Source organism: Lycium barbarum, chromosome 11 (assembly GCF_019175385.1).
Source record: "Lycium barbarum isolate Lr01 chromosome 11, ASM1917538v2, whole genome shotgun sequence".
NCBI classification, from domain to species: Eukaryota; Viridiplantae; Streptophyta; class Magnoliopsida; order Solanales; family Solanaceae; genus Lycium; species Lycium barbarum.
Genome location: NC_083347.1, coordinates 1,132,604 through 1,157,889, shown reverse-complemented (window position 1 = coordinate 1,157,889; position 25,286 = coordinate 1,132,604). Strand labels below are relative to the sequence as shown.

Sequence of the window (25,286 nt, the reverse complement as noted above, 5' to 3'; positions counted from 1 at the left end):
TCAAATTTTAAGCTCACTCTTTTCAAAGAACAACATCAGATGTTCAAATTTATACTCCAAGTGAACGAGTTTTAAGCTCACTCTTTTCAAAGAACAACATCAGATGTTCAAATTTATACTCCAAGTCAACACGGTCTACCCCGACACCCTACTTTTTTCTTTGAATCGCGCCTATCTTATTAGTTTGTCGGCCTATACCGTGTTAAAAAAGAACTGTATTTCCTTATACGTGCCCTATGGTTGTGTATAAACCAAGGAATGCATGAAAAGAGACGAGACCATCTTTTCGTGCAAGAACCTTAAAACTTGCCAAAACGAGAGATCTACAAGAGTAAAACCAAAGGTTTTACCACCAGCAACTTTACCACGAGAGATTTTCCTAATCATTGGTACTGCTCCTACTTCCAGCAAAATAGTCCCCTTCTAAGCTCGATTACCTTAAGTAAACAGTTGATGAAATGGGTAGCTTGACAAAGCCCCAACTAATGCACCAACTGCCAGTGTCACACATGAAAATAAAAATGAAACAATTGAAAAATTCTGTGGATTAATCAAAGGGCAATTAAGAGCCTGACTTGCTTCCCTCAACAAGCCTTAAGATCCCGGTGGAGCAAGTCCACCAATCACGCATCAGAGGAGCACGATTTCACCATAACCTTCCATCTCTGGTTCATGAAGAGGGATCTCCGTAGAACCAGAGTTCGTGTACGCAAAGCACATGCAAAAGACCAGCAAGGTCAGTTGCACAAGAAACTTGATGAAAACGGCTAGGATTCAGAGGATGTAACAGAAACAAGAAATGTATCAATAATTTTCAACTCAGATTGTGTTCTATGGGAGAGATGATCATCTGAAGTTCTCATAAGCGAAAGTAGATTTTTGTAATATCTAAAGAGGCCGAGCCAAAAAGTTGTCATCATTATCAGAAGAACAACAGAATGAAGAATAAACAGGGGATACAATTCATCAATGGTCAAAACTCAAAAAATGAATGTCTATTATTCTTGTCGATTTATCTTTTTATTCTATCTCTCATTTAAGGCAAACCATGAATCTCAAGCGAAGTAGGATGAGGATGATGATGTATCAGCCAGGACCTGCAAAGATGTCACAAATGATCTCGTTAGCTAGGAAAGCAGCTATTACATTAATTATAGGGGTGGCTTGTTAAAAATTATGTAAGAACTACTCCATTCTTCTAGTTGTTTAACTAGGATTTGATATAAAAAATAAAATGGAAGTCTTATAGAACTTTGAAAAGAAAACTTCCTTTTCACATTAAACGAGTAAACTAGTTTTGGATGAAATCCGATATAGAACCTACGGGCCATAAGATCGCAACTATGTCATAGCCACGGATCTAGATTTTCAATTCGCCTCTACTTGTATGTCAACATTTTGGTTAAAAAATTAGATTGGAGAGGACCCATACATCAGCTAAAAGTACAAAATAACAATAAATGTACGTGTGACCATACCTCAAGTTGTTCTTCAGTGAAAGAATCTTTCTGAACGTTCCATGTGTCCGCATGAGTACGTCGAAACTCTGCCACAGCTTTTGTCACGGTCGATTTTACAGGTGATGGTTCAGAAACAAATTGAGCCAATAGGGTAACGTGTCCTGGCAACCAACTGCAATAAAATTTGACAATTTGTCACTAATGAGAAACATTCCTCTCGAGTAAATCCATACTACTGGAAATATCTAAGTTTAATAGTATACAACTTTAGACTAACTCAAAAAGAATAGATATCTTTCTACAATTAGAAATAATTTAACTATAAAAGATTTATGTTTTTGGAAAAGGTAATAAAGTATTTGTATTTATAAACAACACAAAGTTGGTACTGAAATTTATGTACAGCGAGCAAAAACATCAAAATATGGCTCTTCTAATCCTCGAGAGCCTCTATTAGTTCTAGAATAGCTTCTGCCTCATTTACAATTTCCTTTTTACACCAAAGGTGAAATAACACAATACACACTAATGAGATGATTTATAGCGACACACATATTTATGGCTAGTTTTAGACAACAAGTTTAAAAGTCTTTCAATATATCTTTCTTAAATTCCGTGCCTAATCAAACAACATCACATAAATGGGACGGAAGGAGTATTATTTAATGCGGGATAGAATTGATATAAGAACAAGTGTAATAGCAATAGATGTATAAGAGTATCGAAATACAAAGATGCCTTTATAGCAGGTAATCATTCTTATGTTATTATTAGTCCATGGACCAAACATTACATGGAAACGATACATGAGACAATATCAATATTTCCATCAAGTATTAAACCTAATTCTCAAAATTAACGAAAAAACTTGCTTATATAACTTTTTGTTTCATCCTTTTCAAAAAAACTTAGTTGTATAATTAGAACCAAAAAAAAAACAAAAAGAAAGACACTAGCTAGCAACTATTCAATGATTTTAGTGGTCATGTGAAACTTGACTAATAAAATGTACTGAGCGGCAAGAAACTCGACTCTTTTGTATTAACAAAGTTACTAACTCGTAATTTGAAAGTTCTGAATGCCATGTTCAAGTAGGCATATAACAAAATAAGATTGATTAGGTAATACGACAGACTAAAATTAAATTTAAAGCAATGTTCCGTGTGGAAAGAAGTTGTTGTCGTGTTAGTGGCAGTTACGACATACACTACAGCATAATATATCAATATAAAATAGAGTTTGAATTTTTCAGCTACTTGATTATATTAATAAATCAACTAGAAATAGAACATCGGTTTTTCAAATTGCATTACTATGTTGCACGCGCCCGTGCAAAACTAGCAAATACAAAAGGCAGAAACAACCTATGTTAACCCTTTCCAATTAGAAGGAATACCTATCTCAATCTTTTATTTCTGTGTAACTCCATTCTAAGGCAACAATCCTTCCTTCAAGCACTTAATGCACTAGATAGACAATACCAACCAAGTATGAGATGCCTATTATTTTCTTTTCTTTTGATAGGTAAATTATGAAAGTCCATCATTCACAGTCCCAAACGTTGTTGGCTCTAGGAAGTAGACCATACAAATTCACTGCTGCTAGGATGCTTCACATGGCTTATCTGGAAGCTAATAACTTAGGAATGTAAAGTCCATAAACAAGATTTACCTACGCTTCTGTAAAAGATTGCTTGAAAGAAACTGTCTTCTAGAATATTTCAAAACATTAAGCATGATCTCTACACATACTCAATTAGTATGGACCAGCATAAGTTGATCAAATTAATATTTTATCATATTGCTGGCCCTATTAATCAGGGTCATCTCAAACGTTATTTAAGTTTCAATTTATTTTATTTTATTTTACTTTATCTTTTGACAAGTTAAAATGCTGCTTGTCATTTCAAGTTACCATTTTCTTAAAAAAATAAAAATAAAAAATGCTGCTTATCGTTCCTGCTATGTATTGCTACTTCCAGGAACTCCCTAAGATAACAGTTAGTCAATTATTCGAATGTATGAAACTCTATTAGATAATGGACATACCTGGGAATATCATAAGGAACTGATAGCACGCAAGCTGCCAAAGCAAGTATCTGCCCATGAAGGGATGCTACAGAGAGTCCAGAATGCATGCTTCTGCAATTGCAAATACGAAACTTCAGGTAAGGACATATATCAGTCATCAGCAATACTAGAAGCACGCAACCCACAGAATACATAAGCATTGGATAAAAGCCCATCCCAGGTGAATGGTGTTAGAATATACAGATAGGCAAGACCTCTCTAGGATGATCATCAGTAATGACCTAACAAACGATAAAAGCAGAGTAATAACTAGCCAGAATTGAGTAAAACAAAAACAATAAAAGAACCTTTGTTTTCTCTTCTTCTGAACAATACTTGCTTCTGTATAAGCTCTATGACGAAAATCCTGGGCTAAATCTTCATCCCCACCCTTCATTAGGCCAGCCAAAACTGCTGCTGCATGCTCTCTTACCTGACCAAAGTGTTCAGAAGGATCAAAGTGAATTTTAAATCACCATATTCTCTATATTTAGGTAATCAGGGAAAACTAAAGTTGTTTATATAATAAAAAAGTTAAAACATGACTACTTGAAATGCACCTGTCTTGTTTCTTAGGAAATACCAATGAATGCATTGAACACTTACGAACATGTTAACATTTCATCTTGAAAACAAAGAAGCGTGTAATGCAGGTCCAACTTCTAAAAACAGAAAGAATGTCTTAAATACTTATTTTTTATTTGATGTGGGATGTGACATCACATTCCCTCCTGGTTGAAGTCCTGATGTTCTAATTAGACACAAGCGTGGACCACCAGGCTGTTCTAGAGGTGGTGGCTCCCACCACTTATACGATGTAACACTTGATCTGGTATGGCAGTTAGTTCCCACACCTCTGGCTGGTTTCCTTAAGCTTGATCCATTTTGTAGTGCATCGGGTCAAACCTCTAGGACAAACAACTAATCAAGCTTATCCTTGTTCACCCCGCTAGGTGTCATTATTATTTGACTCTTCAGTTAAAACGCAAGTTCTTAGTAGTGGGTGTATGAAGCCTTATATATTACTTAAACAAGTTTAACCTATCCTATGTTGGAACGGCGGGCGGGGGGGTGGGCGCAATGTTATCAAAGGATCGCTGAAGCAAGGCTCAAAACTTGTTGAGCGCTTCGCCTCGCTTTATGTGCGCTTCAGTGTCATCATCAAGGCTCTAAGACATACTTTTCCTTGCCAATGAGCCTCTCTTGGAGAGGTGACACTAGAGGATTGATATTTCACTTTATCGTAATATTTTTACAATTTCTTTGTCCATATATTTGTTATTCATGCTTATTATTATCAATCTTGGACTAAACATATACATATTTGTATTTTTGCACCATTGCGCTTTTTTCCATTAAAGCCCACGCTTTATTTGCGCTTGCGCTTAAAGCCCCAGCTGACCTTAGAGCTTTTTTGCGCTTTTCACTTTTGATAACACTGGGTGGGCGCAATAATCAATTGAAATTCAAGCTACACAAACATGAGCTTTCAGACACCAAGTAACTTTATAGGATAATGATCTCACTTGATCCGAACATGAAGGGTTGAAAAAGGACCATAACCGAACACACAATATCTATTACCTATATCATCGTTACGTACATAATTGCGCCCCTTGATGACACAGTATCCTGTCTCATCATCAGGCAACTGGAGCTGTACCAGCAATATTTTCAGAAGCTCATGGTACCATTTTAAGGACATGACACGACTTACAGGCTACATCAATAGAAGAGGGATGGCCATATGAAAACTGGATGTATTTGGAAATACCATATAGAATTGGACAAGACATAGGATAAGCAGGGGCGGTCTTTGAAAACAGGTTGTCTTTTGGTGCATAAAACATATGATAGGATAGACACAGGAAATTGTACTCTATCCTAGCCTTTCCTATTCTATGTAAACAAACATAACCCAGTAAGTTTACGAAATTAAAAAAGCAAAAAAATGCAATTTTCTACACCAACCATTGGACAAAACAAGCAAAAGAGCATCAGAGAGATCTACTTAGTTTCTCCAAGACTAGACATCATAAGATAATGCACAGCATTTTAATTATTTACATAGTTGATAACACAAATATTTCAGCTAAAATTTATGTAAACTTGCCTCAACTTGATTATCTGTGAGTAGCTTCTCAACAGTTTGCCAAATTTGTTGTTTGTCCACCTTAGAGAGGACGAAAGTGTGCCTGTATGGTGCAACAATATAGCAGTTCAATTCTCCAGGATATTACAAGTTCATTTTTGCCGTACTTAGCTATTCTAAACCACCGTGACAAGACAATGAGTTATACCCGAAGACTGAGTTTGAAATAAAAATAATAATGATTCAATTTAAAGTTATGATAAGGATACTCTTCTCTTTCAAAAGTACCTCATTTTCTCTTCAAGAACCAAAATAAGGAATTTTACCCTCAAAAGAGAAGAAAAGGAGCATGAAGATCAAAATGGAAAGATCATACCTATACATGAAACTCCGCAAATAGGTCAGTGTCGCAGATCTTGTGCGCCAATTGGCATCATTGGCTATAGAAAGAATGGTGAGTACAACTTTCCTTAAATGGGACTCTGAAAACACTCTCCACTTAAGCAATTCAAAAGCTGCTTTGGCCAGTGTCGACAAATCCTTATTTGATGTCTCCTACAAGAATTCAACGGTATCAAAAGAGGAATGCACTTCCTATTATAAACACCTCCAATGAGAATATATTAATTTATATGATGTATCAATTATTCACGTGTAACGGCTGCAAAAATGTCAAGAATTTGACTTTTCAGTATGCGTTCCATTTCAACTAGGATCTACTTCATATGTAGCTTCCATTTCAACTAGGATCTACTTCATATGTAGCTATAAATCAAAGACTAGAAACTGAACGAAAGAATTAAGGGAAATACACATGCAGATTTGACATGGTCTGGGATGACGTATACAGCAGAAATATCACCAAAACATAAAGGACGCAGAGACTCGCAATTCCCCTACTTTGTAAAGGATACAAGTTCAATGGCCATGGCTCGTGTACCAAGCATAAAAACTATGGAAAACTGGCTATGGAGATCCTTTGCAATCAGAATTTAATCGAGAAGGTCCTCTTATCTTCAGCCTATTAATTTGGCTCACAGAAGGTCCACTTTCTTTCAACTATGGAAACAACTAAACCCAATCATTTATTTCCAATAAGCCATTCACCTTGTGAGGAGGTTGGTGGAGCAGTATAGGGATAAGAAGACTGACTTGCACATGGTGTTTGTTGACCTTGAGAAGGCTTACGACAAAGTCCCAAGGGAGGTGTTGTGGAGATGTCTGGAAGCTAGAGGTGTTCCTGTGGCATACATTAGAGCGATTAAGGACATGTATGATGGAGCCAAGACCCGGGTGAGGACGGTTGGAGGTGACTCGAAACACTTTCCAATCACGATGGGCTTACACCAGGGCTCCGTGCTTAGCCCGTTTCTGTTTGTTGTGGCAATGGACGCTCTGACAAGCCACATTCAAGGAGAAGTACCGTGGTGCATGTTGTTTGCAGATGACATTGTGCTTATTGACGAGTCGCGGAACGGTGTTAACGCGAGACTGAAGGTTTGGCGACAGACTCTGGAGTCAAAGGGTTTCAAGTTGAACGGGTCTAAGACAGAGTACTTAGAGTGCAAGTTCAGTGATGGGAGGCAGGTAGAGGACGAGGACGTGCAGCTGGATACTCAGGTCATCCCGAAGAAAGAAAATTTCAAGTACCTGGGGTCGATCATCCAAGGGACTGGCGAGATTGACGATGATGTCACACATCGTATTGGAGCGGGATGGATGAAATGGAAGCTCGCATTGGGGGTGTTGTGCGATAAGAAGGTGCCGCCTATTCTAAAGGGAAAGTTCTACAAAGCGGTGGTTAGAACGACTATGTTGTATGGGACGGAATGCTAGCCAGTTAACAAAGCTCATGTCCAGAAGATGAAAGTAGCTGAGATACGGATGCTGAGATGGATGTGCGGGCATACCAGGAGAGAGAGGATTCGGAATGAAGTGATTCGGGATAAGGTGGGTGTGGCCCCTGTGGTGGAAAAGATGCGGGAAAGGAGGTTGAGGTAGTTCGGCCATGTGCAACGGAGATGCGCTAATGCGTCAGTGAGGAGGTGTGAGAGAATGGCACTGGTGGTCCTGAAGAGAGGGAGGGGTAGGCCAAAGAAGGCCTGGGGAGAGGTGATTCGGCAGGACATGGCGCTACTTCAGCTTACCGAGGACATGACTGGCGATAGGAGGGGATGGAGGTCGAGCATCAGGGTGGAGGGCTAGTGGGGGGCCGCAAGGTTTCCTTTCTCATATTAGGAGTATTTTTACCCTGCTTCTATGTGTTGGGTCTTGTCTCTCTTTGTTGTTTATCATGACTTCCTTGCTCTTGCTATTTCTCATTTTCGCATTGTTTTGATTTGCTTGTCCGTATCTGACTCTTTTCCCTTGTTTTCCTTGTTTTCTTTTGAGCCGAGGGTCTTTCGGAAACAACCTCCTTACCTTCCAAGGTGGGGGTAAGGTCTGCGTACACTTTACCCTCCCCAGACCCCACACTGTGGGATTCAACTGGGTATGTTGTTGTTGTTGTTGTAATATCCTGCCTTCATAGCTATTTCCATCCTCGTCACCTAAGCAAGGCGTACTCCAGTTCCAACAGTATACATATGTAGTTGGTAAAAGAAAAGAACAACCAGTCAAATATGAAGAACTGTAAGAAATAGCAGTTCCCAAAGACGAGAAAAAATAAGAAAATTCAAAGCCTAACCTTTTGACCACGAGATAAACAAGATGCTTCTCATCAGTTTAACAAAAAAAAAAATCAAAGTTTATTGTTTAAGAGATCTCAGTCACTGGTTTTGATGGAAAAAACGTTTCTTTTTTGAAAGAGAAATAATTTCCAAGCTTTACCATTTTCATCAGTAAATTGGAGGGGAAGCGTGCACATATCAAGTTCTTCAAACGGCAATTTCATCCATTCAAAATGTCAAAAACAACTAAAAACGACAAGCAACAGGAATGGAGCGAGGTTGCAACTTTCTTACCTGTAGAGATACTACAGGATACAAAAGACCAACAACAACATCCAGCAGAACCGAGGATCTTCCAGACTTTAGAGATGAGATCATGAAATGAAACAGCTGCACATCACCAAAAACAAGCTAATTAATAAAAGGTATTAGGAGCAAAAAGTCCACTAGATGATTTTGGCTGACTGTACCGTCTCCATCCATTTAACATCATCATGAGACTGTTCGCTTGATGCTCCACTGTCAGAAACTCTGTCCGTTTGCACATCCAGAGTGTCAGACTGGCTAAAACTTTGGATCTTCACCACAAGCTCAGATGCGCGTTCTACTAGATACTGATCCCAATTCCCTGCTTCAACTTTCCTGTGCACATCACTTGTCCCAACTTCATGTGGATGAACTTGATTACAGGATACCTGAAGGCGAATGTTTGAGCATAAAACAGAGAGGGTGACACCAATGGATTCTCTAACCTGTTCCAGAAATCATTTCATTAGCTATGACTGTAGTGACAACAAATTATACAGAAGACTTTGAATGGGGTTGATGAAACAGTGAGGGATTCAAAACTGAAGCCATTAATAGGAAGTCAGCATTTGAAAAGAATAACAATCCACCCCCCCCCCCCCCCCCCCCCACAAGACAAATCTCATAATTTTTAATCCTTTTTTGTTACCAATTTCCAGCCTGAAACATAGATTAATTTTGTTAGAAACTAGACAAGAAGAACTATAATTTACAATGTTCTTATTTACAAATGACGACATTATACATTCAAAAATTGTAGTCAAAGATCTTATTCTTTTTTTTTTTTTTTGGTGAACAGTAGCCAAAAAATCACTTTTTTGGACTCACAAAGTCAACAACTTTGGATACAAGGAATATAATGAAACTATGAAAGTCGAGGCCAGTTCTAATATGTAGCCTCAATGTATGTACATCTTGGAAAGAAGAATGGTCAAAGAGAGTGTACATGGGGTCATAATGCCTTTGAGATGCAAGGGGATGAAGTGCAAAAACAATGGGATTAAGGTCTGGTGTGGAACCATAACCATGAGAAGTGTTAAAAGGTTATTGAAAATATAGTTTACAAAATCTAAGAAGGGACCCAACAATGATGCTCAGAGTTGAGCCTATTAATCTGGAAAAGTTGAGACTAACAAGCTTGTCTTTCCGGTAGAACAATTGAGAAGAACCAGATGAACTTGTAAAACTAAAACTGGTAGAGCAGACACTCCTTATGCTTCCTTTGGCAATTAAATCAAATACCAAAATGGCTCATGTAGCCAAGCAAGCCTTAACACAACCAGAAAAATAACACAAGAAAAGAGAAAACAATAGATTGTGATCCCAAGCCTTAAATCGAAATGTTTAATACTCACTTGTGCAGATGAATGGCTCATACTGCTAAGCAATTCTTCAAGAAGCTTATAGTGAAGGGCTAGTTCAGTAACTGGCATTTTTGGTGGGGAAACTTCAATTAGTGCGGCTGAAAGGAACATGTATCGCTTGGCAACTACAGTAGTACTAACTGTTTCAGGCAAGGGGTTCATTAAACAGTCCATGACCTTTTGTCTCAAAAGTGGAACTTTTGTTCCATGTTTTCCTTTTCCTGTAACTGCAAAACGAATACAAGCTGCCCACTCAGGTATGGACTCAACTGTTGGTGCTTGAATAATACTCTGAAGATGGGCCATCAACCAGCTATCCCATGCTTCTGAAACACCATAAACATCAGAATGTAGCACACCTGCCACTGCCTCAGCAGCAACACACTGCTTTGTCCTCTCCTTGGCATTTATGTAGTCCCCTAATGCATCTTTTAGTTCCAGTATAACAGGAGCACCACATTCTTGGATTAGACGTTTAAAAATTCGGGCAAAGCTCGAGTAAAAGGTGTCATTTCCAAACAAAGATATCCAACTGGGAGTACGGGGCCATGATGAAGAAAATTCAAAATAAAAACGAGTGATTGATTTATCGGCCACACTCTGAAATGAAGAGGTTCCATGATTTCCTTTAGAAGAAGCACCATCTGTATCAATTATATGAACATGGGAAAGACTATTCAGGGTTTCGTTGAAAAAACCCTCTTCCTGGAATATATTACTTAAAGCTTCTTCAAGGGAAGACTTGGATTTATCCTGCCGGTTAGTAGAGCAAATGGGCCGGTCCTCAGAGAGCTTGTAAGGTGATTCTTTCAGCAAAGTATTTAGAGCTGAGATAGCCAAAATTCTTGTCTGTGGCAGTTGGCTTTTTAAACTCTGTAAGAAGTGACCTGACAAGATTAATCATAAGATGAGAAATTTAAACATGAAACATAATGCTGCTTACTTTAGATCACAAAGAATCACAGTTATACTTATAAAGGTAAATTGAGGTTTTCTTTACCATTGTTTTTAATAGGTGAAAGAAAATATCTCTTCGAGATAGCAATCATTTCGAGTGCTTGTTATGCAATTTAAATTACATCAGGGAACAAGAATACCAGAAGGAGAAGAATACTGATCAACAAAAAAATAAAACAGAGGAACACTAGAAGGAGTGTCTATTTCTTGCCTATTGAGGGAACAAGAATACAAGCAGAAATGTCCATTTAACGAATGCGCTGAATCAAAAACAAAGAAGACCAAAGGACAAACTTAACTAACCAGCAGTTTCACTCAGAATTTTGGAGGACAAGTTAGGGTCATTCCTGGAAGCCATAGCCAACAGCAGCAGTACACGGTTAGCCATCAGATTGTACCTGAAAGAAATGGAGGAATAACAATATCTTTTATATAAGTATAGAAGGAAAAATGGGCGCTGATTGACAACAGGAAGACAAAACCAGTCCTGCGGCTAATCTATCGTCTGCATATCTATAATTAGAGATGGCGGTCGAGGCAGGTCATGCGAGAGAATTTCTCTTTAAGAAAATTGTGGGGCAGAGCTGGTTGTGGCATTGTGGGCAAATGCTGAAGTAGGGATTCTACGTCTCTGAACACCTAGTCATCTCTCATGACAACAGCGACCAAAGATCATCGCTGGCAGTACCACCCACTGCCTGTAATTAGCCTCCACTGTCCGCGGTTACCCACAACTCTTTATTTCCCCAAAATCAGTATACAATGGCACCCAAGATAGAGAAAACAAGAAGCTAATATGAAGCTTAGAGTTCTTCAGATATTAAGAAGACGGCATAGAGTTTAGACGCAACGTCTTTTACGGATCACAATGAAAAATTAGTGGTTTCTAATGTTTTATTGGCTTTGATATCTATTTTCATTTCCTTCATCTTTTGACAATCTTGAAGCACTCTGTTGATATTTTTTTAATGTTCACAATAGTCATGCTTGAGGGGAAGATCAACGAACAGAAAAATGTTGCGGCATGCAGGCAGTGTCCGGTGGGGTTTTTGCAGGGAGAAAAGAACTTGTGCGGTGAAGAGGGCAGTGTAGTGAGGAGCGGAAGTCAAAACCTGCCACACCCTGCCCTATAGAAAGATATTGCACAGTGATGTGAGTTTTGTGACGCAGCACTGTTGCAATGGAAGTTAAAACCTGCCACACCCAGCCCTATTCTCATTCCTAGGTGTAATAGTCCAATCGAGACACATAAACTTAGACGAACTGATGCTAAGTGGTGGTGAGTATATTAGATAAAGCTTTCTTACCGCCAGTGCAAGTTGGAGCTCTCAAAACTCTTCGAACCTATCTCAGAAACCAACACTGCGAAATCTGTTCCTTCTGAATTGCCTGATGCCTTAAACATGTTTCTGGATACTCCAGAAAAATGAATGTTGTACTTAATGAAAAGCTGTCAGATATCCAATAAATAAATAAATATTCTTTTGTCGACATAGAGAATAGAAATGAAAAGACTCAACTTTGAACGTATATTCACCTCGTTGATGGCTTTCTGAGCTTTTAGTGTTTCATGATGAGAGCTTGAGCAATAAAGATTCAGTAACACACAGTCAATACCAACATTGTGCTTTAAGGAATCACAAGCTCCGAAGATGCAAGCATAAGAATTTACCTTGACAGAATTCCAAGCAAGAAGGAAGAAAGTGCCTTCAAATCCTTGATTCATGAAGAACAAAAACAGTCAGGTACTCATTTCTTAAAGAATAATGCATGTAGTCTGAAGATCAATACCGTTGTTAAACATTTGAGAACAGTTTGTGTTGCAAGGACTGCACAGGAACCTAAGACTGCACATTCTGGTGAGCTAGAATTCTTCAAGTTCTGACTGAGACTGAGCACACATTTTGAGATTGTAGAGGGCCATCTTTTCATCATCTTCAAGAGAGATTTTCCAGCAAGTCTGAGGAAATGGGGAGTAGATAGATGAGATACAAAAAATCTTCCAGAAGATGCAACTTGGTTATGGGACCTAATCACTAGTATCAACATAAAATGGTCTCTCCAATATAAATTAAGAATGACAGGACAATGACCATGAGAGATACGCACACAGTTTGTACTCCTTTTGTATTGCTTAAATCACTCAAAAATGATATCATTATTCTACTTCCACGACTATCCCAAAACAAGATAAATAGCGTGGACTTACATTAGCTTTATCACTTAAAGAATATATCGGGTACTAAGTGAATGAGAAGGTTTAATTGAAGGCAGGAAATATGTACAATATAGAGTAACTGAAGCTCCTATTAGTTGATGAATAAATATTTTGTAGGTCAAATTCAATAAATTTGTAATACTTTGACATCATTTAAGGCAAAGAGGACATATGGATAGATATCATGAAGAATAAGCCAAGCAAATACCACCTAAACTCCCATTAAACCAGATCAGGTAGGAGATAATCATACATGATCAGAACCTGAACAAAACTGTTAAGTCTTACAGATGCTGCCATAAGTCGTGTCTTTGAACTTATGATCACACATCTGCAAGTGTCTCATCAAAGACAATCTTCCAAATTCCACAGATTTTTTCAGACAATATGAGTGTAAAATTAGAACTCACCTACGGACTGTTTCATAACTATGCAAAGAGAGATTGAGAAGATCATCCGTCAAATGAATGATATGATCTGAAGGAGATGCATTCGCACTCAACCGGAAGATATGATATGATGATTGTGAGGCTCTCCAAGTACTATGCATGTATGCTTTGTCAATAAGTGCCCACCTAGGCCTGCAAAATTGGCGTTACCTTCAAATCAGAAAACGACATATTCAATATGGCCGTTGGTCCTACGTACAAAAGCATAACTAAATTTACCTTCTTTTCCCTTTCGAATGAGATGATACAATAAAATTAACTGGAGGTTCTATTATGGCAGCAGATTCTAGTTTCCAGGAATGCCTGTGATTTGACCACTCATCATATTCTGAACTCCCTGTTGACCATCTCAATAACTTAAGATAGAAGTTATGGAAGACACATAAGAAGAAAAAGAAGATTGTACAAAGAATATTCAACTACCGTAGTTCCCCAAGGAATCAATTATACGAATTAGAAGCAGCAATAGAATGCTATCATCTGATTTTTCCTCCAGTAAATATCTGCCATCATAGTAGTGGTCAAATTCACGACTTGAAACCCAGGGAAAGAAGAAGCAAGAAAAATATGAAAGAGATCAAGATGAATACTGGCAGGTTGCATGAATAATGTCAGCAGCCTTTGATCGTAGTTCCATGGTGCCAACACATGAACCAGTCGCTCCAGCAATTAGGAAAGGAATGTCAGATTGCTCTTCAGCCACCCCGTTCCTACAGGATGGTCTGAAATCAGGTAGACATGATAAAACACCTTGAAGTGACGAATCAATACGTAGAAGGGTCACTTTCAGGTGTTCTTTCTCTATGCCTGCAATCAAAGAGCAAAGGAACAGTAAGTCAATGACTTACAACAAAAGCATACATAAACAGCACATGTTTTAAACTGGAAAAAGAAAAGGTAAACAACCCTTAACTATTCTTTTTTCTTCTTTTTTTATGCATGCATTATATCTTTTTCTAAGCAAGTGATACATGTGTTGGGCTTGAATAGAGTAAATGGATATAGAGAATTCATCTAACCAACCCCAACTTCATACTGAAACCAATACCCAACAAGTTTGGATCTTCCGGTAATTTATTCAAGGACTCATTCCAAGCTTAATGATCTATGCAAGTATCATTCAGAAAAACACTATGCCCCCACTCAGTAGAGGAATAGAAAATCTCCAAAAGTTGATCATGGCGAGTGGTATGCTTCATCCGATTGGCAGATTGCAGTTGCAAGAATCAGAATTGTAATGAAAAACCATAGTTACCTGGATCAGAATGGATTTTGGATTTGCATATTTTCAAAAGGTCATCTAAAGCAGAATCAAGATGCAGCTTCAAGAGTTCATTTGCAAAATGGATTTCTTCAGTGCAAGGGACATGCCACTTAGGGGCTAACCAGGGTTTATCTTCAGTAAAATCTTTTGTGCTGATCCATTCCTCCAGTGCAGGGGCAGCAGCATGGTGCAAAACACACCTGGTATCCGGAAGTGGAACAATCAATAGATACATAAATGAAAAGTCATCTAGTAGAAAACACTTGTCTTGTATATTTTGACCGAAAATAAAATGGAAAAGAAACTGCATGGTGAATGTATAAAATTCTTAACCAGATAAAAGTTTTACGTACTTGTACTGATTGATGGGATAATAAAGAACAAGATTTCCAAGGAGAGATCGAAGGACATGATCACCAGCACCATTAACCTGTCATATAATACTAAACTTATCAGATAAAGTTGAAGGACCAAGAATACTTTGGTTCAAAGCTTCATACGAACAATGGTCCACCTAGACTAACTGGACAATAAATAAACATAATTCTCAGTTTACTACTACCTAAGTGCAACATGTGAAAGGTGTGAACAGGGAGGGAGAGAGAGAGAGAGAGAGAGAGAGAGAGAAGAAGAAGAAAAGAGCTGCTATGCTTCTGTATTGTGTGCAAAAGCTGACTTTCTCTTGGATCTTTATTCTTGGGATGGAAGGCATGAAGGCAAGAGGTTAGGTAACTTGAATATACCAAAGAGATCTTTACTGACTATGTTTACAAAGGAATGGTAGTATTACTTGTATAGTTTCATGTCCTTCAACTTCTGTTACATTCTGTTATTTCTTGTACTGCGATTAGTTCATTTGTATATCGACTGTAGTTACTGCCTTTTTTCATAATGCTATACCATGCTTTTTACCTTATCCGGCTTGCTTTATCATGGCTTTTTCGCTCTCGTTACTTTCATTTTAATACTGCTTTGATCTGCTTGTCCGTATCTAACCTTTTTTGTGAAGTTTTCTCTTGAGCCAAGGGTCTTTCGGAAACAGCCTCTCTATCTTCCAAGGTAAAGGTAAGGTCTGCGTACACTCTATCCTCCCCAAACCCCACATTGTGGGATTTCACTGGGTATGTTGTTGTTGTTGTTGTTGTTTACAAACAAAGGAATGGTCGAATAGGAAAAAGATAACCATCTGCCTCTATCTGCAAGACATTTCATGTTTGCAATGCGCATTTGCTTGATATAGTTTCCAACTATGTAGACGTATACAATGTATCCTCAATAAAGAGAAGATATTGCTAAGCCTTAGGCATTCTTTCGGGTTTTTTTTAGCAGCCTTAGGCATATATATCAATCATATGATCTCTTTTCCCTAATTGATTTGATATCATCAAGATTTGGGAAACAATTTGATCACCAGACCACACCGTTGGGCAATAGGTAGTGTTCTCCAGGATCTTTGTATGTACTTTGGGTTTCGGCAGATAGAAGGCAGCTATTCCTAATAGGATCATTTATTTGGAAGATGGAACATGAGGGGTTACTGGAATTATGATTACTTAGGTGACCGGGTTACCGCATGATTACTTATGTTTCAAGTATACAACCTTATAATGCCACTAAGTAAAAACAAATATTCAGTCCACCAGAGCAAGGAAGTTAGAGAAGAATCCACCCAGTGGACTAGGTTGGTGTAGAAGACAATCAAACAGCTCATGACTAGAGGAGGGACAAAAGCTAAGAAGTGTCGACCACTAAGACGGGATAGTAACCATCCACTGCAGCAAATGAAATGAAATAATTAAGGGCTAATTACTTTTGGGGGGGGGGGATAATTGTTGCCAAAAGTATAGACTTCTAGCTTAATCAAGCACAAAATTGGCTCATGAGGTGAAGTTGTGAGGATTGTTAACAACCTTATATACTTGACCATTATTGGACTCTATGACCAACCGCAAGAACCACATGACCATGGTTGGACTTCGGGAGCGCAGACGCAACATAACGTAAGGGTCCAACAGTGGGAAACCAAGAACAGAGATGAGTTTAGCTTTGATACCGTGTTACAAAAGTGGACCTTACGCCTAAATATTTGATTTAATGTCAGTACAATCAAGGGTTTAAAATAACAAAAGAGTAACCAAAAAAGGATATATAGTTGAAAGAAAACCTTCCAAGATGGTGAATCAAAGGCATCAAAAATAGCTTCCTTGAATTCGTTTTTGTAATGAAGAAGTGATGGACCTCCATAACTAATAGCAATTGATAAAACTTTCAACTGATACTCAATTGCAATTTCAAGAGCAGGAGAGACCGTTGGCTTTGCCTGGAGAATTCAAAAATGAGAAATCAATGCAGACTGTAAGTGGAATCGTGAAGCATGTTACAATAACCATTAGTTAAAGAAGAGAACCTTGCTTGCTTCAGAAGCTTCAAAAGCTCCTCTTCCACCAAATCCTGTAACAGGCGTTCCTTTTAAGGATGATAGAGCAGACTCCAAAAGTGGTTTGATAAGCTGAGAAACTGCCTCGTCAGGGTTAGAGTGAACACAGGCACAGCAAAGCAATCCAACCTCAGCAATAGCCCCAGGAAGAATATTTGTTGTGACAAACTTGGAAATTTTTTTAAGAGCCTGCTCAGTAAAATTGAAGTTTACATCAATAGAAATCGTTATTCACAGAACTATCATAATCATTTCGAAATCCAGAAAAAGATACCTTCTTGTATAGTGATTCTGAAAGCCTCCCAAGCAAGATTTCCAGCATGCAAAAATAAAATGGACCATCTTCTACCAGGAAAGTGCCTGAAGTTGCTGGCGAATGAAGACCTTCATTCCTGAAGCACCAATTATTAGAACAGCCTTGAGCATATAATTGACTTCATTTACTTGCGCTCAAGTTTTGTAACATTAAAAATGGAAAATATAACCAAAAAAGGGAGAAGAATCTAACTAGTATTACTTACACAACACTGTTAGCTTCCAAATTTTGAAGTAACGAAAATAAGCGGAACAAGAACTCGTCAAGCCATTCTGAAAAGTGAAATCCTGGTATGAGTGAGGACTGGTCCATAGTCTCTTCCAGTATAGCCATCTGCAAGGTATGATAAATAAGCATAATCCTTTTGTGAATCGAGCCATAACTGGAAAGCAACTTTTAATATCAGAACTTACATTGGAGAACAAGGAGCCAATCAGTTGCATTGTTGCTAAGGTTTTAGGTGGGTCATTGGCATCCATCCCAAGCAATGCATTAGACAAGGAAATCATCATCAGGTCAACAAGTGAATCAGAACGATCAACAACGTCCAAAGCCATGGATGAAGCTGACAAGCTAGTCAGGAGAAGAGATCGACCAGCATATGCTACAGACGTCACAGCACTTTTCAACTGGTGAATGGCTGTCATCTATTCAGAAAATAGCAGTAAGGGAGTAAAATCATCAGTCTAACTCCAACAATATTAACTCTTCAGCCAGCAGGAGCTATCTATTTGAAAAGGTTCAAAAAGGAGTGTTGAATCTAAATTGCCAAGATTCTTTCTTAAACAAACTCACCGTCTCTAAGGCCATACGAAAGCGAGATGATAGAAAGGGAAGAACCATAGATGGTTCAATATATGATAGGATAGAAGTGGCAGCTGCTACTGTTTCAGAAAGATGTTCATTTTTGCTATACTGTCCACGATCAATTAGCTTGAGTATAGAATTCACAAAAGCAACCCTCTCCGATTGCCCTAGGAAGATTTCAGACTGCTCGACATCATCATTTCTCCTGAGCCCACAGTCTCACAGTCAGATAAAGGCTACAAATTCCATGTATTATTATCTAGAACTAGTATGATAGATTTAATCTTCTTACTGTTGCTCATTTTGCAAGCGCTTCTGAAATATATTTACCAAGTGGAACAAGAATCGCTCTAAGGAATAAGTCCAGCGACCACCATTAGAAGGATGGTAATACCTAAAGCAACAAAAAGAGATGGTTTACAAAATTTTACAAGGCAAAATTTGTGAAAGTAAGGTGATATAAAATCCGTTTAGAAAACAAACTGTTCCAAGAGGTTGACCAATTTCTCCAAATGTTCTTGTGCAGAACCACCAGGCTTTAGTACATAAACCTGCATTTATATCGACAAAAAAAGAGGGTCATTTTGGCAGCATGCAGATGTTTTCTTATGATCATTAATCACTTATACAAGTGGGCTTACTATTGATTTAGCAATGGCTTTTGATGGAGTGATTGTTCTATTTGAGAATAAGAATCTTGTGTTTCTGGGAACATCCACAGAGAACGGATTTGACCCACCGCCATTTGCTACGGGAACCTGTGGACAAACATGAATGAAATCTTACATGAGAAACAGCAGGCCAACGAGTTCCATTCTTCGTAAGATAAGGAGCCTTCAATGTACAAATGTGATAGAATATGATCTTCTATACAAGGCATAGTAATACGACAAACTTGTTTGCTCATGCTCATTTGCTGAGAAAATTTCTTCAAGTGGCGAAGATAAAAGTCTATGCAACATAAGTACATAACGGCATAACCTACCTCAAACATATTCAAGTATTTATTGAAGATATCTGGTAACAGATGTTCCCAGTCAATGAAACTATAGTTCTTTATCACACGAGCTGTAACAGAGGCCCACTGGCTGTTCCAAAACTGGGAATTTGGTACGGAATCCCAGTGGGCTAAACACGTAAGAATCCATGTGCTGTAATGACACCAAAAAGAAAATCAGTTTACTCATGTAATGAGGTGAAAGTGAAAAGATCTTCAGAAGAAGTTGATTGTTCTTACTGAGAAAAGAAATCCTGGTTGTCTCTGTTGGTAGGAAGGAACAGTCTTACAAAACCGGCACCCTCAAATGATGAGTTATGCCATGGATTTTCAAGCAAGGATCTGCAAAATGCATTCCATTAATGAATTAGGACCCAAAAAAAACAAAATTCAACCCCAAAAACTAGCTCATAAGAGGAGAGTTAACCATATAAGGAAACCACAACCCTACCCTCAACCAATGTGGGACTTAATACTCCCCACATGTGCAGGACCGGGGCCCAACATTGAGAAACACAACAATAGGGATAGCCTAACCCCCAAAACTAGCTCATAAGAGAATGATTGCCTAAGATCACATAAGGAGACTACAACCTATTCCCTCAACCAATGTGGGACTGAACAGCTTCAAAGTCCAAGAGAAGTCCTACCTATTAATTCATAATCCCAAAAGAGATTCAAGCCCCAAAAAGGTGTAAAACACCAGAGTAGTCCAATTAATAAGATAATCCCCTCTAAATACCACATTAATAGTCACCACGATACTGCAGATTGTGCAAAGTGCAAAATTCTGATTTTAATGAATCGCCTGAATGTGACCATCAACATCAGGTCAGCCAAGTTCTCCAATTTCTTTTGATAAGGTAAGTAATTGTATTAACAAATGGGGAGATCCCCATTTACAAAGTTCTCCAATTATCTTTAAGGGTTCCAAATCCACAAGTCTTCACTTGAATAATGGTATGACAAAGGAAAAGTATCTTAAATATAACAAAATGCACAAAACAGAAGTTCTCTTCCACCCATAATTACCACATGGGCCTAGAGCAATATATATACATGTATAAGTGAACTAGTATCTTTCGGAGTTAAATCACTAAATACTCCAAGCTAACAGAAACATTAGATTCCCTTTTAAGAACTCATTTTCAAGGGTCCAAGCAAAAAAATACCATATACACACCAAATTACTGCCAATTTTAGCATTCCCGGACTCTAAACCCAGGAAGTACAATTTTACCTGAACTCGGACCATATCTCGAATGCAGAGCCTGGAGGGAAAAACCTTCGGCAGGACCGAATAAGTGATGTAACAGTCTCAAAATGTCGTTGTCTTATTCTCCACCCTTCTGGGCCTGTATTCCTTTAGCAAATAAAGTAGTTCAACAGATCAGCATATAAGTGTATTAAAAGAAAAGTCGCTGGTTTAATGATATAAAAAGCTACATATTAAGTATCTGACAATGAGATATAGGTTTGTAATAAATTGATCAAAATACATATCTTATTAGTTATGTTAGTAAAAATAATATTAGCAAAAAAGTGGATAACCTCTATCCTTCAAAAGACGGAAATCTGTAGTATGTGAGCAGTCGGATTCATAAGATATTACGCATATAAACATCAGACTTCAGAAATGCATGTACTTTCTCAGGTGTTGTGAGTGGCTTGATACCGCCACTTTTTACAAACTCCTTCCAGTTCTAATATCGCTGCTGATTGTCCTATTTTTTACTTCCCATCCAGAGTAACTAATAATGTCCTACATTCATTAAATTATGAGTGACGTGTTGACACAGACCATCAAAAAGGATCATTGCTTATTTAAATTACTCTCCCATCAATAAACCTATGGAAATATGAGGCACCCAGTAAGAGTTAAGAAAGATGAGAACAAGAGATGAATCTTCAAACTCCACTTGGAAGTGACAGGGAGAGAACTGGAGAATTTTGAGAATTACCCTCAACTATTTGCTAATTCAATAAAAAAAGTCAATACAGATTCTCAGGTGTAGATAATATGATGCTAAGGGTAAAAGGCGTAGCAGAACTGGCCTTCTTTGAGAGGGACTTGGAGAGTTTATATGGTCTTACAAGCAAGAGATTTTTATTTTTACTTTTACTTTTTTGATTGAAAGGCTGAACTTGAATACAAGACTGAGGAAGAATACGCCAATCAGACAGCAAGGGAGTGCGAGTGCTGATAAGGTTTTCAAAGCCATGAAAGGATAGGACCATACTCCTAAACTATTGACCAGAAACTATCAGGTTTCACAAACCTCATGGGGTTAAACCGCAGCACTGGACAGTATATTAGCTGCAAAGGCGTTGAGATGTAGGTTCAGGAAAGAAGTTGTTATCTGATATGAAATCGAGGTGTCCCAAGTTGTGAACACAAATGAATTAAATTTTGAGAATGGTGACAAGACCACAAATGAATTTATTATGAGGTCAATACAGAAAAGGCAATAAAAAGCAAGCTAATTGGGGAACAAAAGGTGACAAATAAAAGAAAAGTAGGGACTTGCCTTGTGAAATGTGTGTGAACCAGAGTATCATATAAAGGGCGCCATTGAACTTTCAAAGCCAACTTTTTCCGGTATTTATTCAGTAGCTTTACCAAGATATTTCCCCATCTAACCTGAAGAGAGCAAATGACCTTAACTACGTAGATAGACAGCCATCAAAAAGGATATGCATGAACATGTAGCTTTCTGAAGAAATTACCTGAGCGTAAAGTTTATTTTCTGATATACGGAACAATTCCAATCCAACTTCAACTACTTCTGTAACATCCTCCAGAGATAGTTCACTTTTTGCCTTTATGAAGCTGCAGGTAAGTCCGTTAGTAAATAGGATAATATAATTCCACGAGTCTGTGTTCTATCTGTGTTAAGTTTGCACCGGTTCCAAGAGATAAATTTTTCTTTAGCCAGGAAAAAAAGTTTTTCTAAATCAAGATAATTTTTTCTTTAGTTGTGCCAAGTCTCTAAATCCGTTATCGTATCAGAATTAGCATGTTTTTTCCAATTCAATAGACAAATAAGACAGTACAATTAATCATGTTACTTGAATTCAAGAAATTCAAAGCCCCAGACTAAAAAAGTGAAAATGAGCACAAACCAGGTAGTAAAACCATGTAGCACCCGGAGATTGTACTTCAGGCATCTTAGGTTGTACGTAACCATTGACAATTAAAATAAAAATGAGAATAGTTATGTATTTTCTATTGTTACACTTTAGTCTACAATTAGCTCCTTAGTCCATTTGAGTCCTGGTGAGCCGCCCAAAGTGTTATCAGTTAGTAAAAGGTTCACAAGCTCAGTGAGGTGAGGAGAAGGAGCTTATACGTGATTGTTATCAGTTTGTCAGACGATTCACGAGTTCAGTACGAGCTTATATATGTGATAATAATAGCAATTGGGTTTATGCAATGAAATTGTTCCGTTTGCTTTATTTCTCTTCTTTCATGTTTATTTTTGATAAATTAAGGTAATATTATTCAAGTTAGTACCAACGAGGTACTGCGAAATTACAGCAAAACTCTTCTTTCCTATTTATTACTCTTTCACTTCCATTTCCAGCCAGTTACACTGACAGTACACTCGAACTAAATAAATTCAAAGATAGACCAATAAAGTAAGAGAAAGTGCAAACATAACAGGCAGTACAATCAATCACGTTTAGTTGAAATTCACGAAATTCACAGAACCCAAACTAAGAAGTACTCACTCCGTCCTAAAGTAAGAGTTGCTTTAGCTCATTTCATGCCCATTAAGAAAAACAATAAATATAAGGTACAGTTTACTAAGTTAACCATATTTATTAGATGTTTCTTGAAAACTGAACAGATGTTTCTTGTAAACTGAGCACTATTAAGTACTCCCTCCCGTTCAAAATAAGTATCCACTTAGCCTTTAGCACATCCCTTAAGAAAATACTAACTCCTAGAATAAATAATAGGTATTTTGACTAAACTATCCTTAATCAAACACTATCAGTAACTTATATATAGTTCCTTAATAACATAGAAACTCACTTATCTAAATAGGGGTAAATTTGGACAAAAATAATTCATTCCTTCTTGATTATGTAACTGGACACTTATTTTGAACCAAAATAAAAAAGGCTAAGTGGCCACTTATTATGAACCAAAGGGAGTAGTTCTTTAATATAAGGGTATAGTTGGAAACAATTACTATGTTTTGTCTTGAATTCCTAAAGCGACACTTATTCTGGGAACTAAATTTGGGATTAGGGTAGAAGGTTAATAGGTAGTTGAGCATTATCCTACTTACCCTTTCATACTAGTAGTCGTACTCCCTCCATCTCAGATTATTTGTCGCTTTTTTGCTTTACACACCCCTTAAGAAATATTAATTAGGAGGGGTATATGACTAACTTTACCCTTATTTATGTCTAAGTATAATATCTCTCCATTAAATGTTTACTCTATTTGCGTGCTATCTCCATTAACGACAAAATTCTACTACAGGTAAAATGGAGAAAAATATTTAATTATGCCTTGAACTTCTAAATTGATAAATAATTTGAGACAGCTATTTTTAGTTAGTAACCACGACAAATAATTCGAGAGAACTATCTTTAGTAACCACAATAGATAATTTGAGATAACTACTTTAGTAACCACGACAAATAATTTGAGAGAACTATTTTTACTAACAGGGACAACAGATACTTTGAGATAAATTTTTTAGTAACCACCAAAGATAATTTGAGACAACTACTTTTAGTAACCACAACAGATAATTTGAGACAACCATTTTAGTAACCGCCGAGAGATAATTTGAGACAACCATTTTAGTAATCACTGACAGATAATTTGAGAGTTGAGACAACTATTTCTAATAACCACGACAGATAATGTGAGACAACTTTTTAGTAACCAACAACAACATACCAGTGTAATCCCACAAGTGGGGTCTGGGGATCACGACAAATAATTTGAGACAACTATTTTTAGTAACCACGACAGATAATTTAAGACAACTATTTTTAGTAACCACGACGGATAATTTGAGACAACTATTTAGTAACCACGACAGATAATTTGAGACAGCTTTTTAGTAACCAACAACAACATACCCAGTGTAATCCCAGAAGTGGGGTTGGAGACCACGACAGATAATTTGAGACAATTATATTTAGTAACCACGACAGATAATTTGAGACAACTATTTCTAGTAACCACGACAGATAATTTGAGACAACTTTTTAGTAACCAGCAACATAACCAGTCTAATCCCAGGGTCTGGAGACCACGACAAATAATTTAAGACTAACTACTTTTAATAACCACGACACATAATTTGATACAACTATTTTTTAGTAACCAAAAACAACAACAAAATACCCAGTGTAATCCCACGAGCGGGTCTAACTATTTTTAGTCACCACGACAGATAATTAAAAAAAAGTGCAAACCCATAAGGCCAAGATCAAGAATTGGCTTTATAAGTGAGTGATCAAAGTCAACGAGCAAAGACACAAATTACATACACAATAAATTACAAAAACTAGCCATGAAAATTGAAACTTACAGGTCAAGAACAGAAATCCATTTAAGGGTAGCATAAACTGAATCAGGATCATTTGAATTATACGATTCTTTAACAGAATTCAACACTTTGGAAAAAGATTGTTTCTCCTTTTTTGTTTGTTCTGCTACAGGTGGAGGTAACCAAGCGTTATACAAGTGCATTTTCTAGTGATGATAACAAACTGTATTTGTGTGTGTAAGAAATTGATTGAATTTTTGTAAAGAATGGAGTGTAAACCCTCTTTGGAAACTTGGATGAGTGATGTTTTCAAGTGTGATATTTATAGCGAGGGGGTGTTTCTTTCTTTCTTCCCAAGACAA

At 37.5% G+C, this 25,286-nt stretch overlaps 1 protein-coding gene across 1 annotated transcript; it reads right to left on the bottom strand.

Annotated features, from left to right (window-relative positions):
• Positions 1-856: 856 nt before the first annotated feature.
• LOC132616577 (proteasome activator subunit 4-like) lies at positions 857-25,286 on the bottom strand. Its single transcript, XM_060331079.1, has 35 exons — positions 24,967-25,286; positions 22,133-22,235; positions 21,934-22,046; positions 20,646-20,768; positions 19,646-19,747; positions 19,394-19,559; positions 19,050-19,166; positions 18,892-18,959; positions 18,701-18,802; positions 18,397-18,613; positions 18,015-18,248; positions 17,807-17,934; positions 17,560-17,677; positions 17,256-17,474; positions 17,013-17,168; positions 15,202-15,278; positions 14,840-15,048; positions 14,175-14,391; positions 14,008-14,087; positions 13,804-13,921; positions 13,546-13,716; positions 12,709-12,877; positions 12,590-12,633; positions 12,455-12,497; positions 12,225-12,367; positions 11,221-11,315; positions 9,952-10,847; positions 8,761-9,042; positions 8,585-8,680; positions 5,998-6,176; positions 5,643-5,724; positions 3,838-3,962; positions 3,509-3,601; positions 1,479-1,632; positions 857-1,097 (listed from the first exon to the last, which is right to left on the bottom strand). The coding sequence occupies exons 1-35, from the start codon at positions 25,125-25,127 to the stop codon at positions 1,056-1,058; spliced, it is 5,442 nt and encodes a 1,813-aa protein (XP_060187062.1). The 5' UTR covers positions 25,128-25,286; the 3' UTR covers positions 857-1,055.

Excerpts from the sequence above, each read along its gene's own strand:
- LOC132616577 (XM_060331079.1), bottom strand. The coding sequence starts at position 25,127 with ATGCACTTGTATAACGCTTGGTTACCTCCACCTGTAGCAGAACAAACA. Across the intron at positions 22,047-22,132 it reads AAAATAAACTTTACGCTCAG|GTTAGATGGGGAAATATCTT; the intron begins GTAATTTCTTCA and ends TGCTCTCTTCAG. Across the intron at positions 12,634-12,708 it reads TTCTCAAATGTTTAACAACG|GATTTGAAGGCACTTTCTTC; the intron begins GTATTGATCTTC and ends TCATGAATCAAG.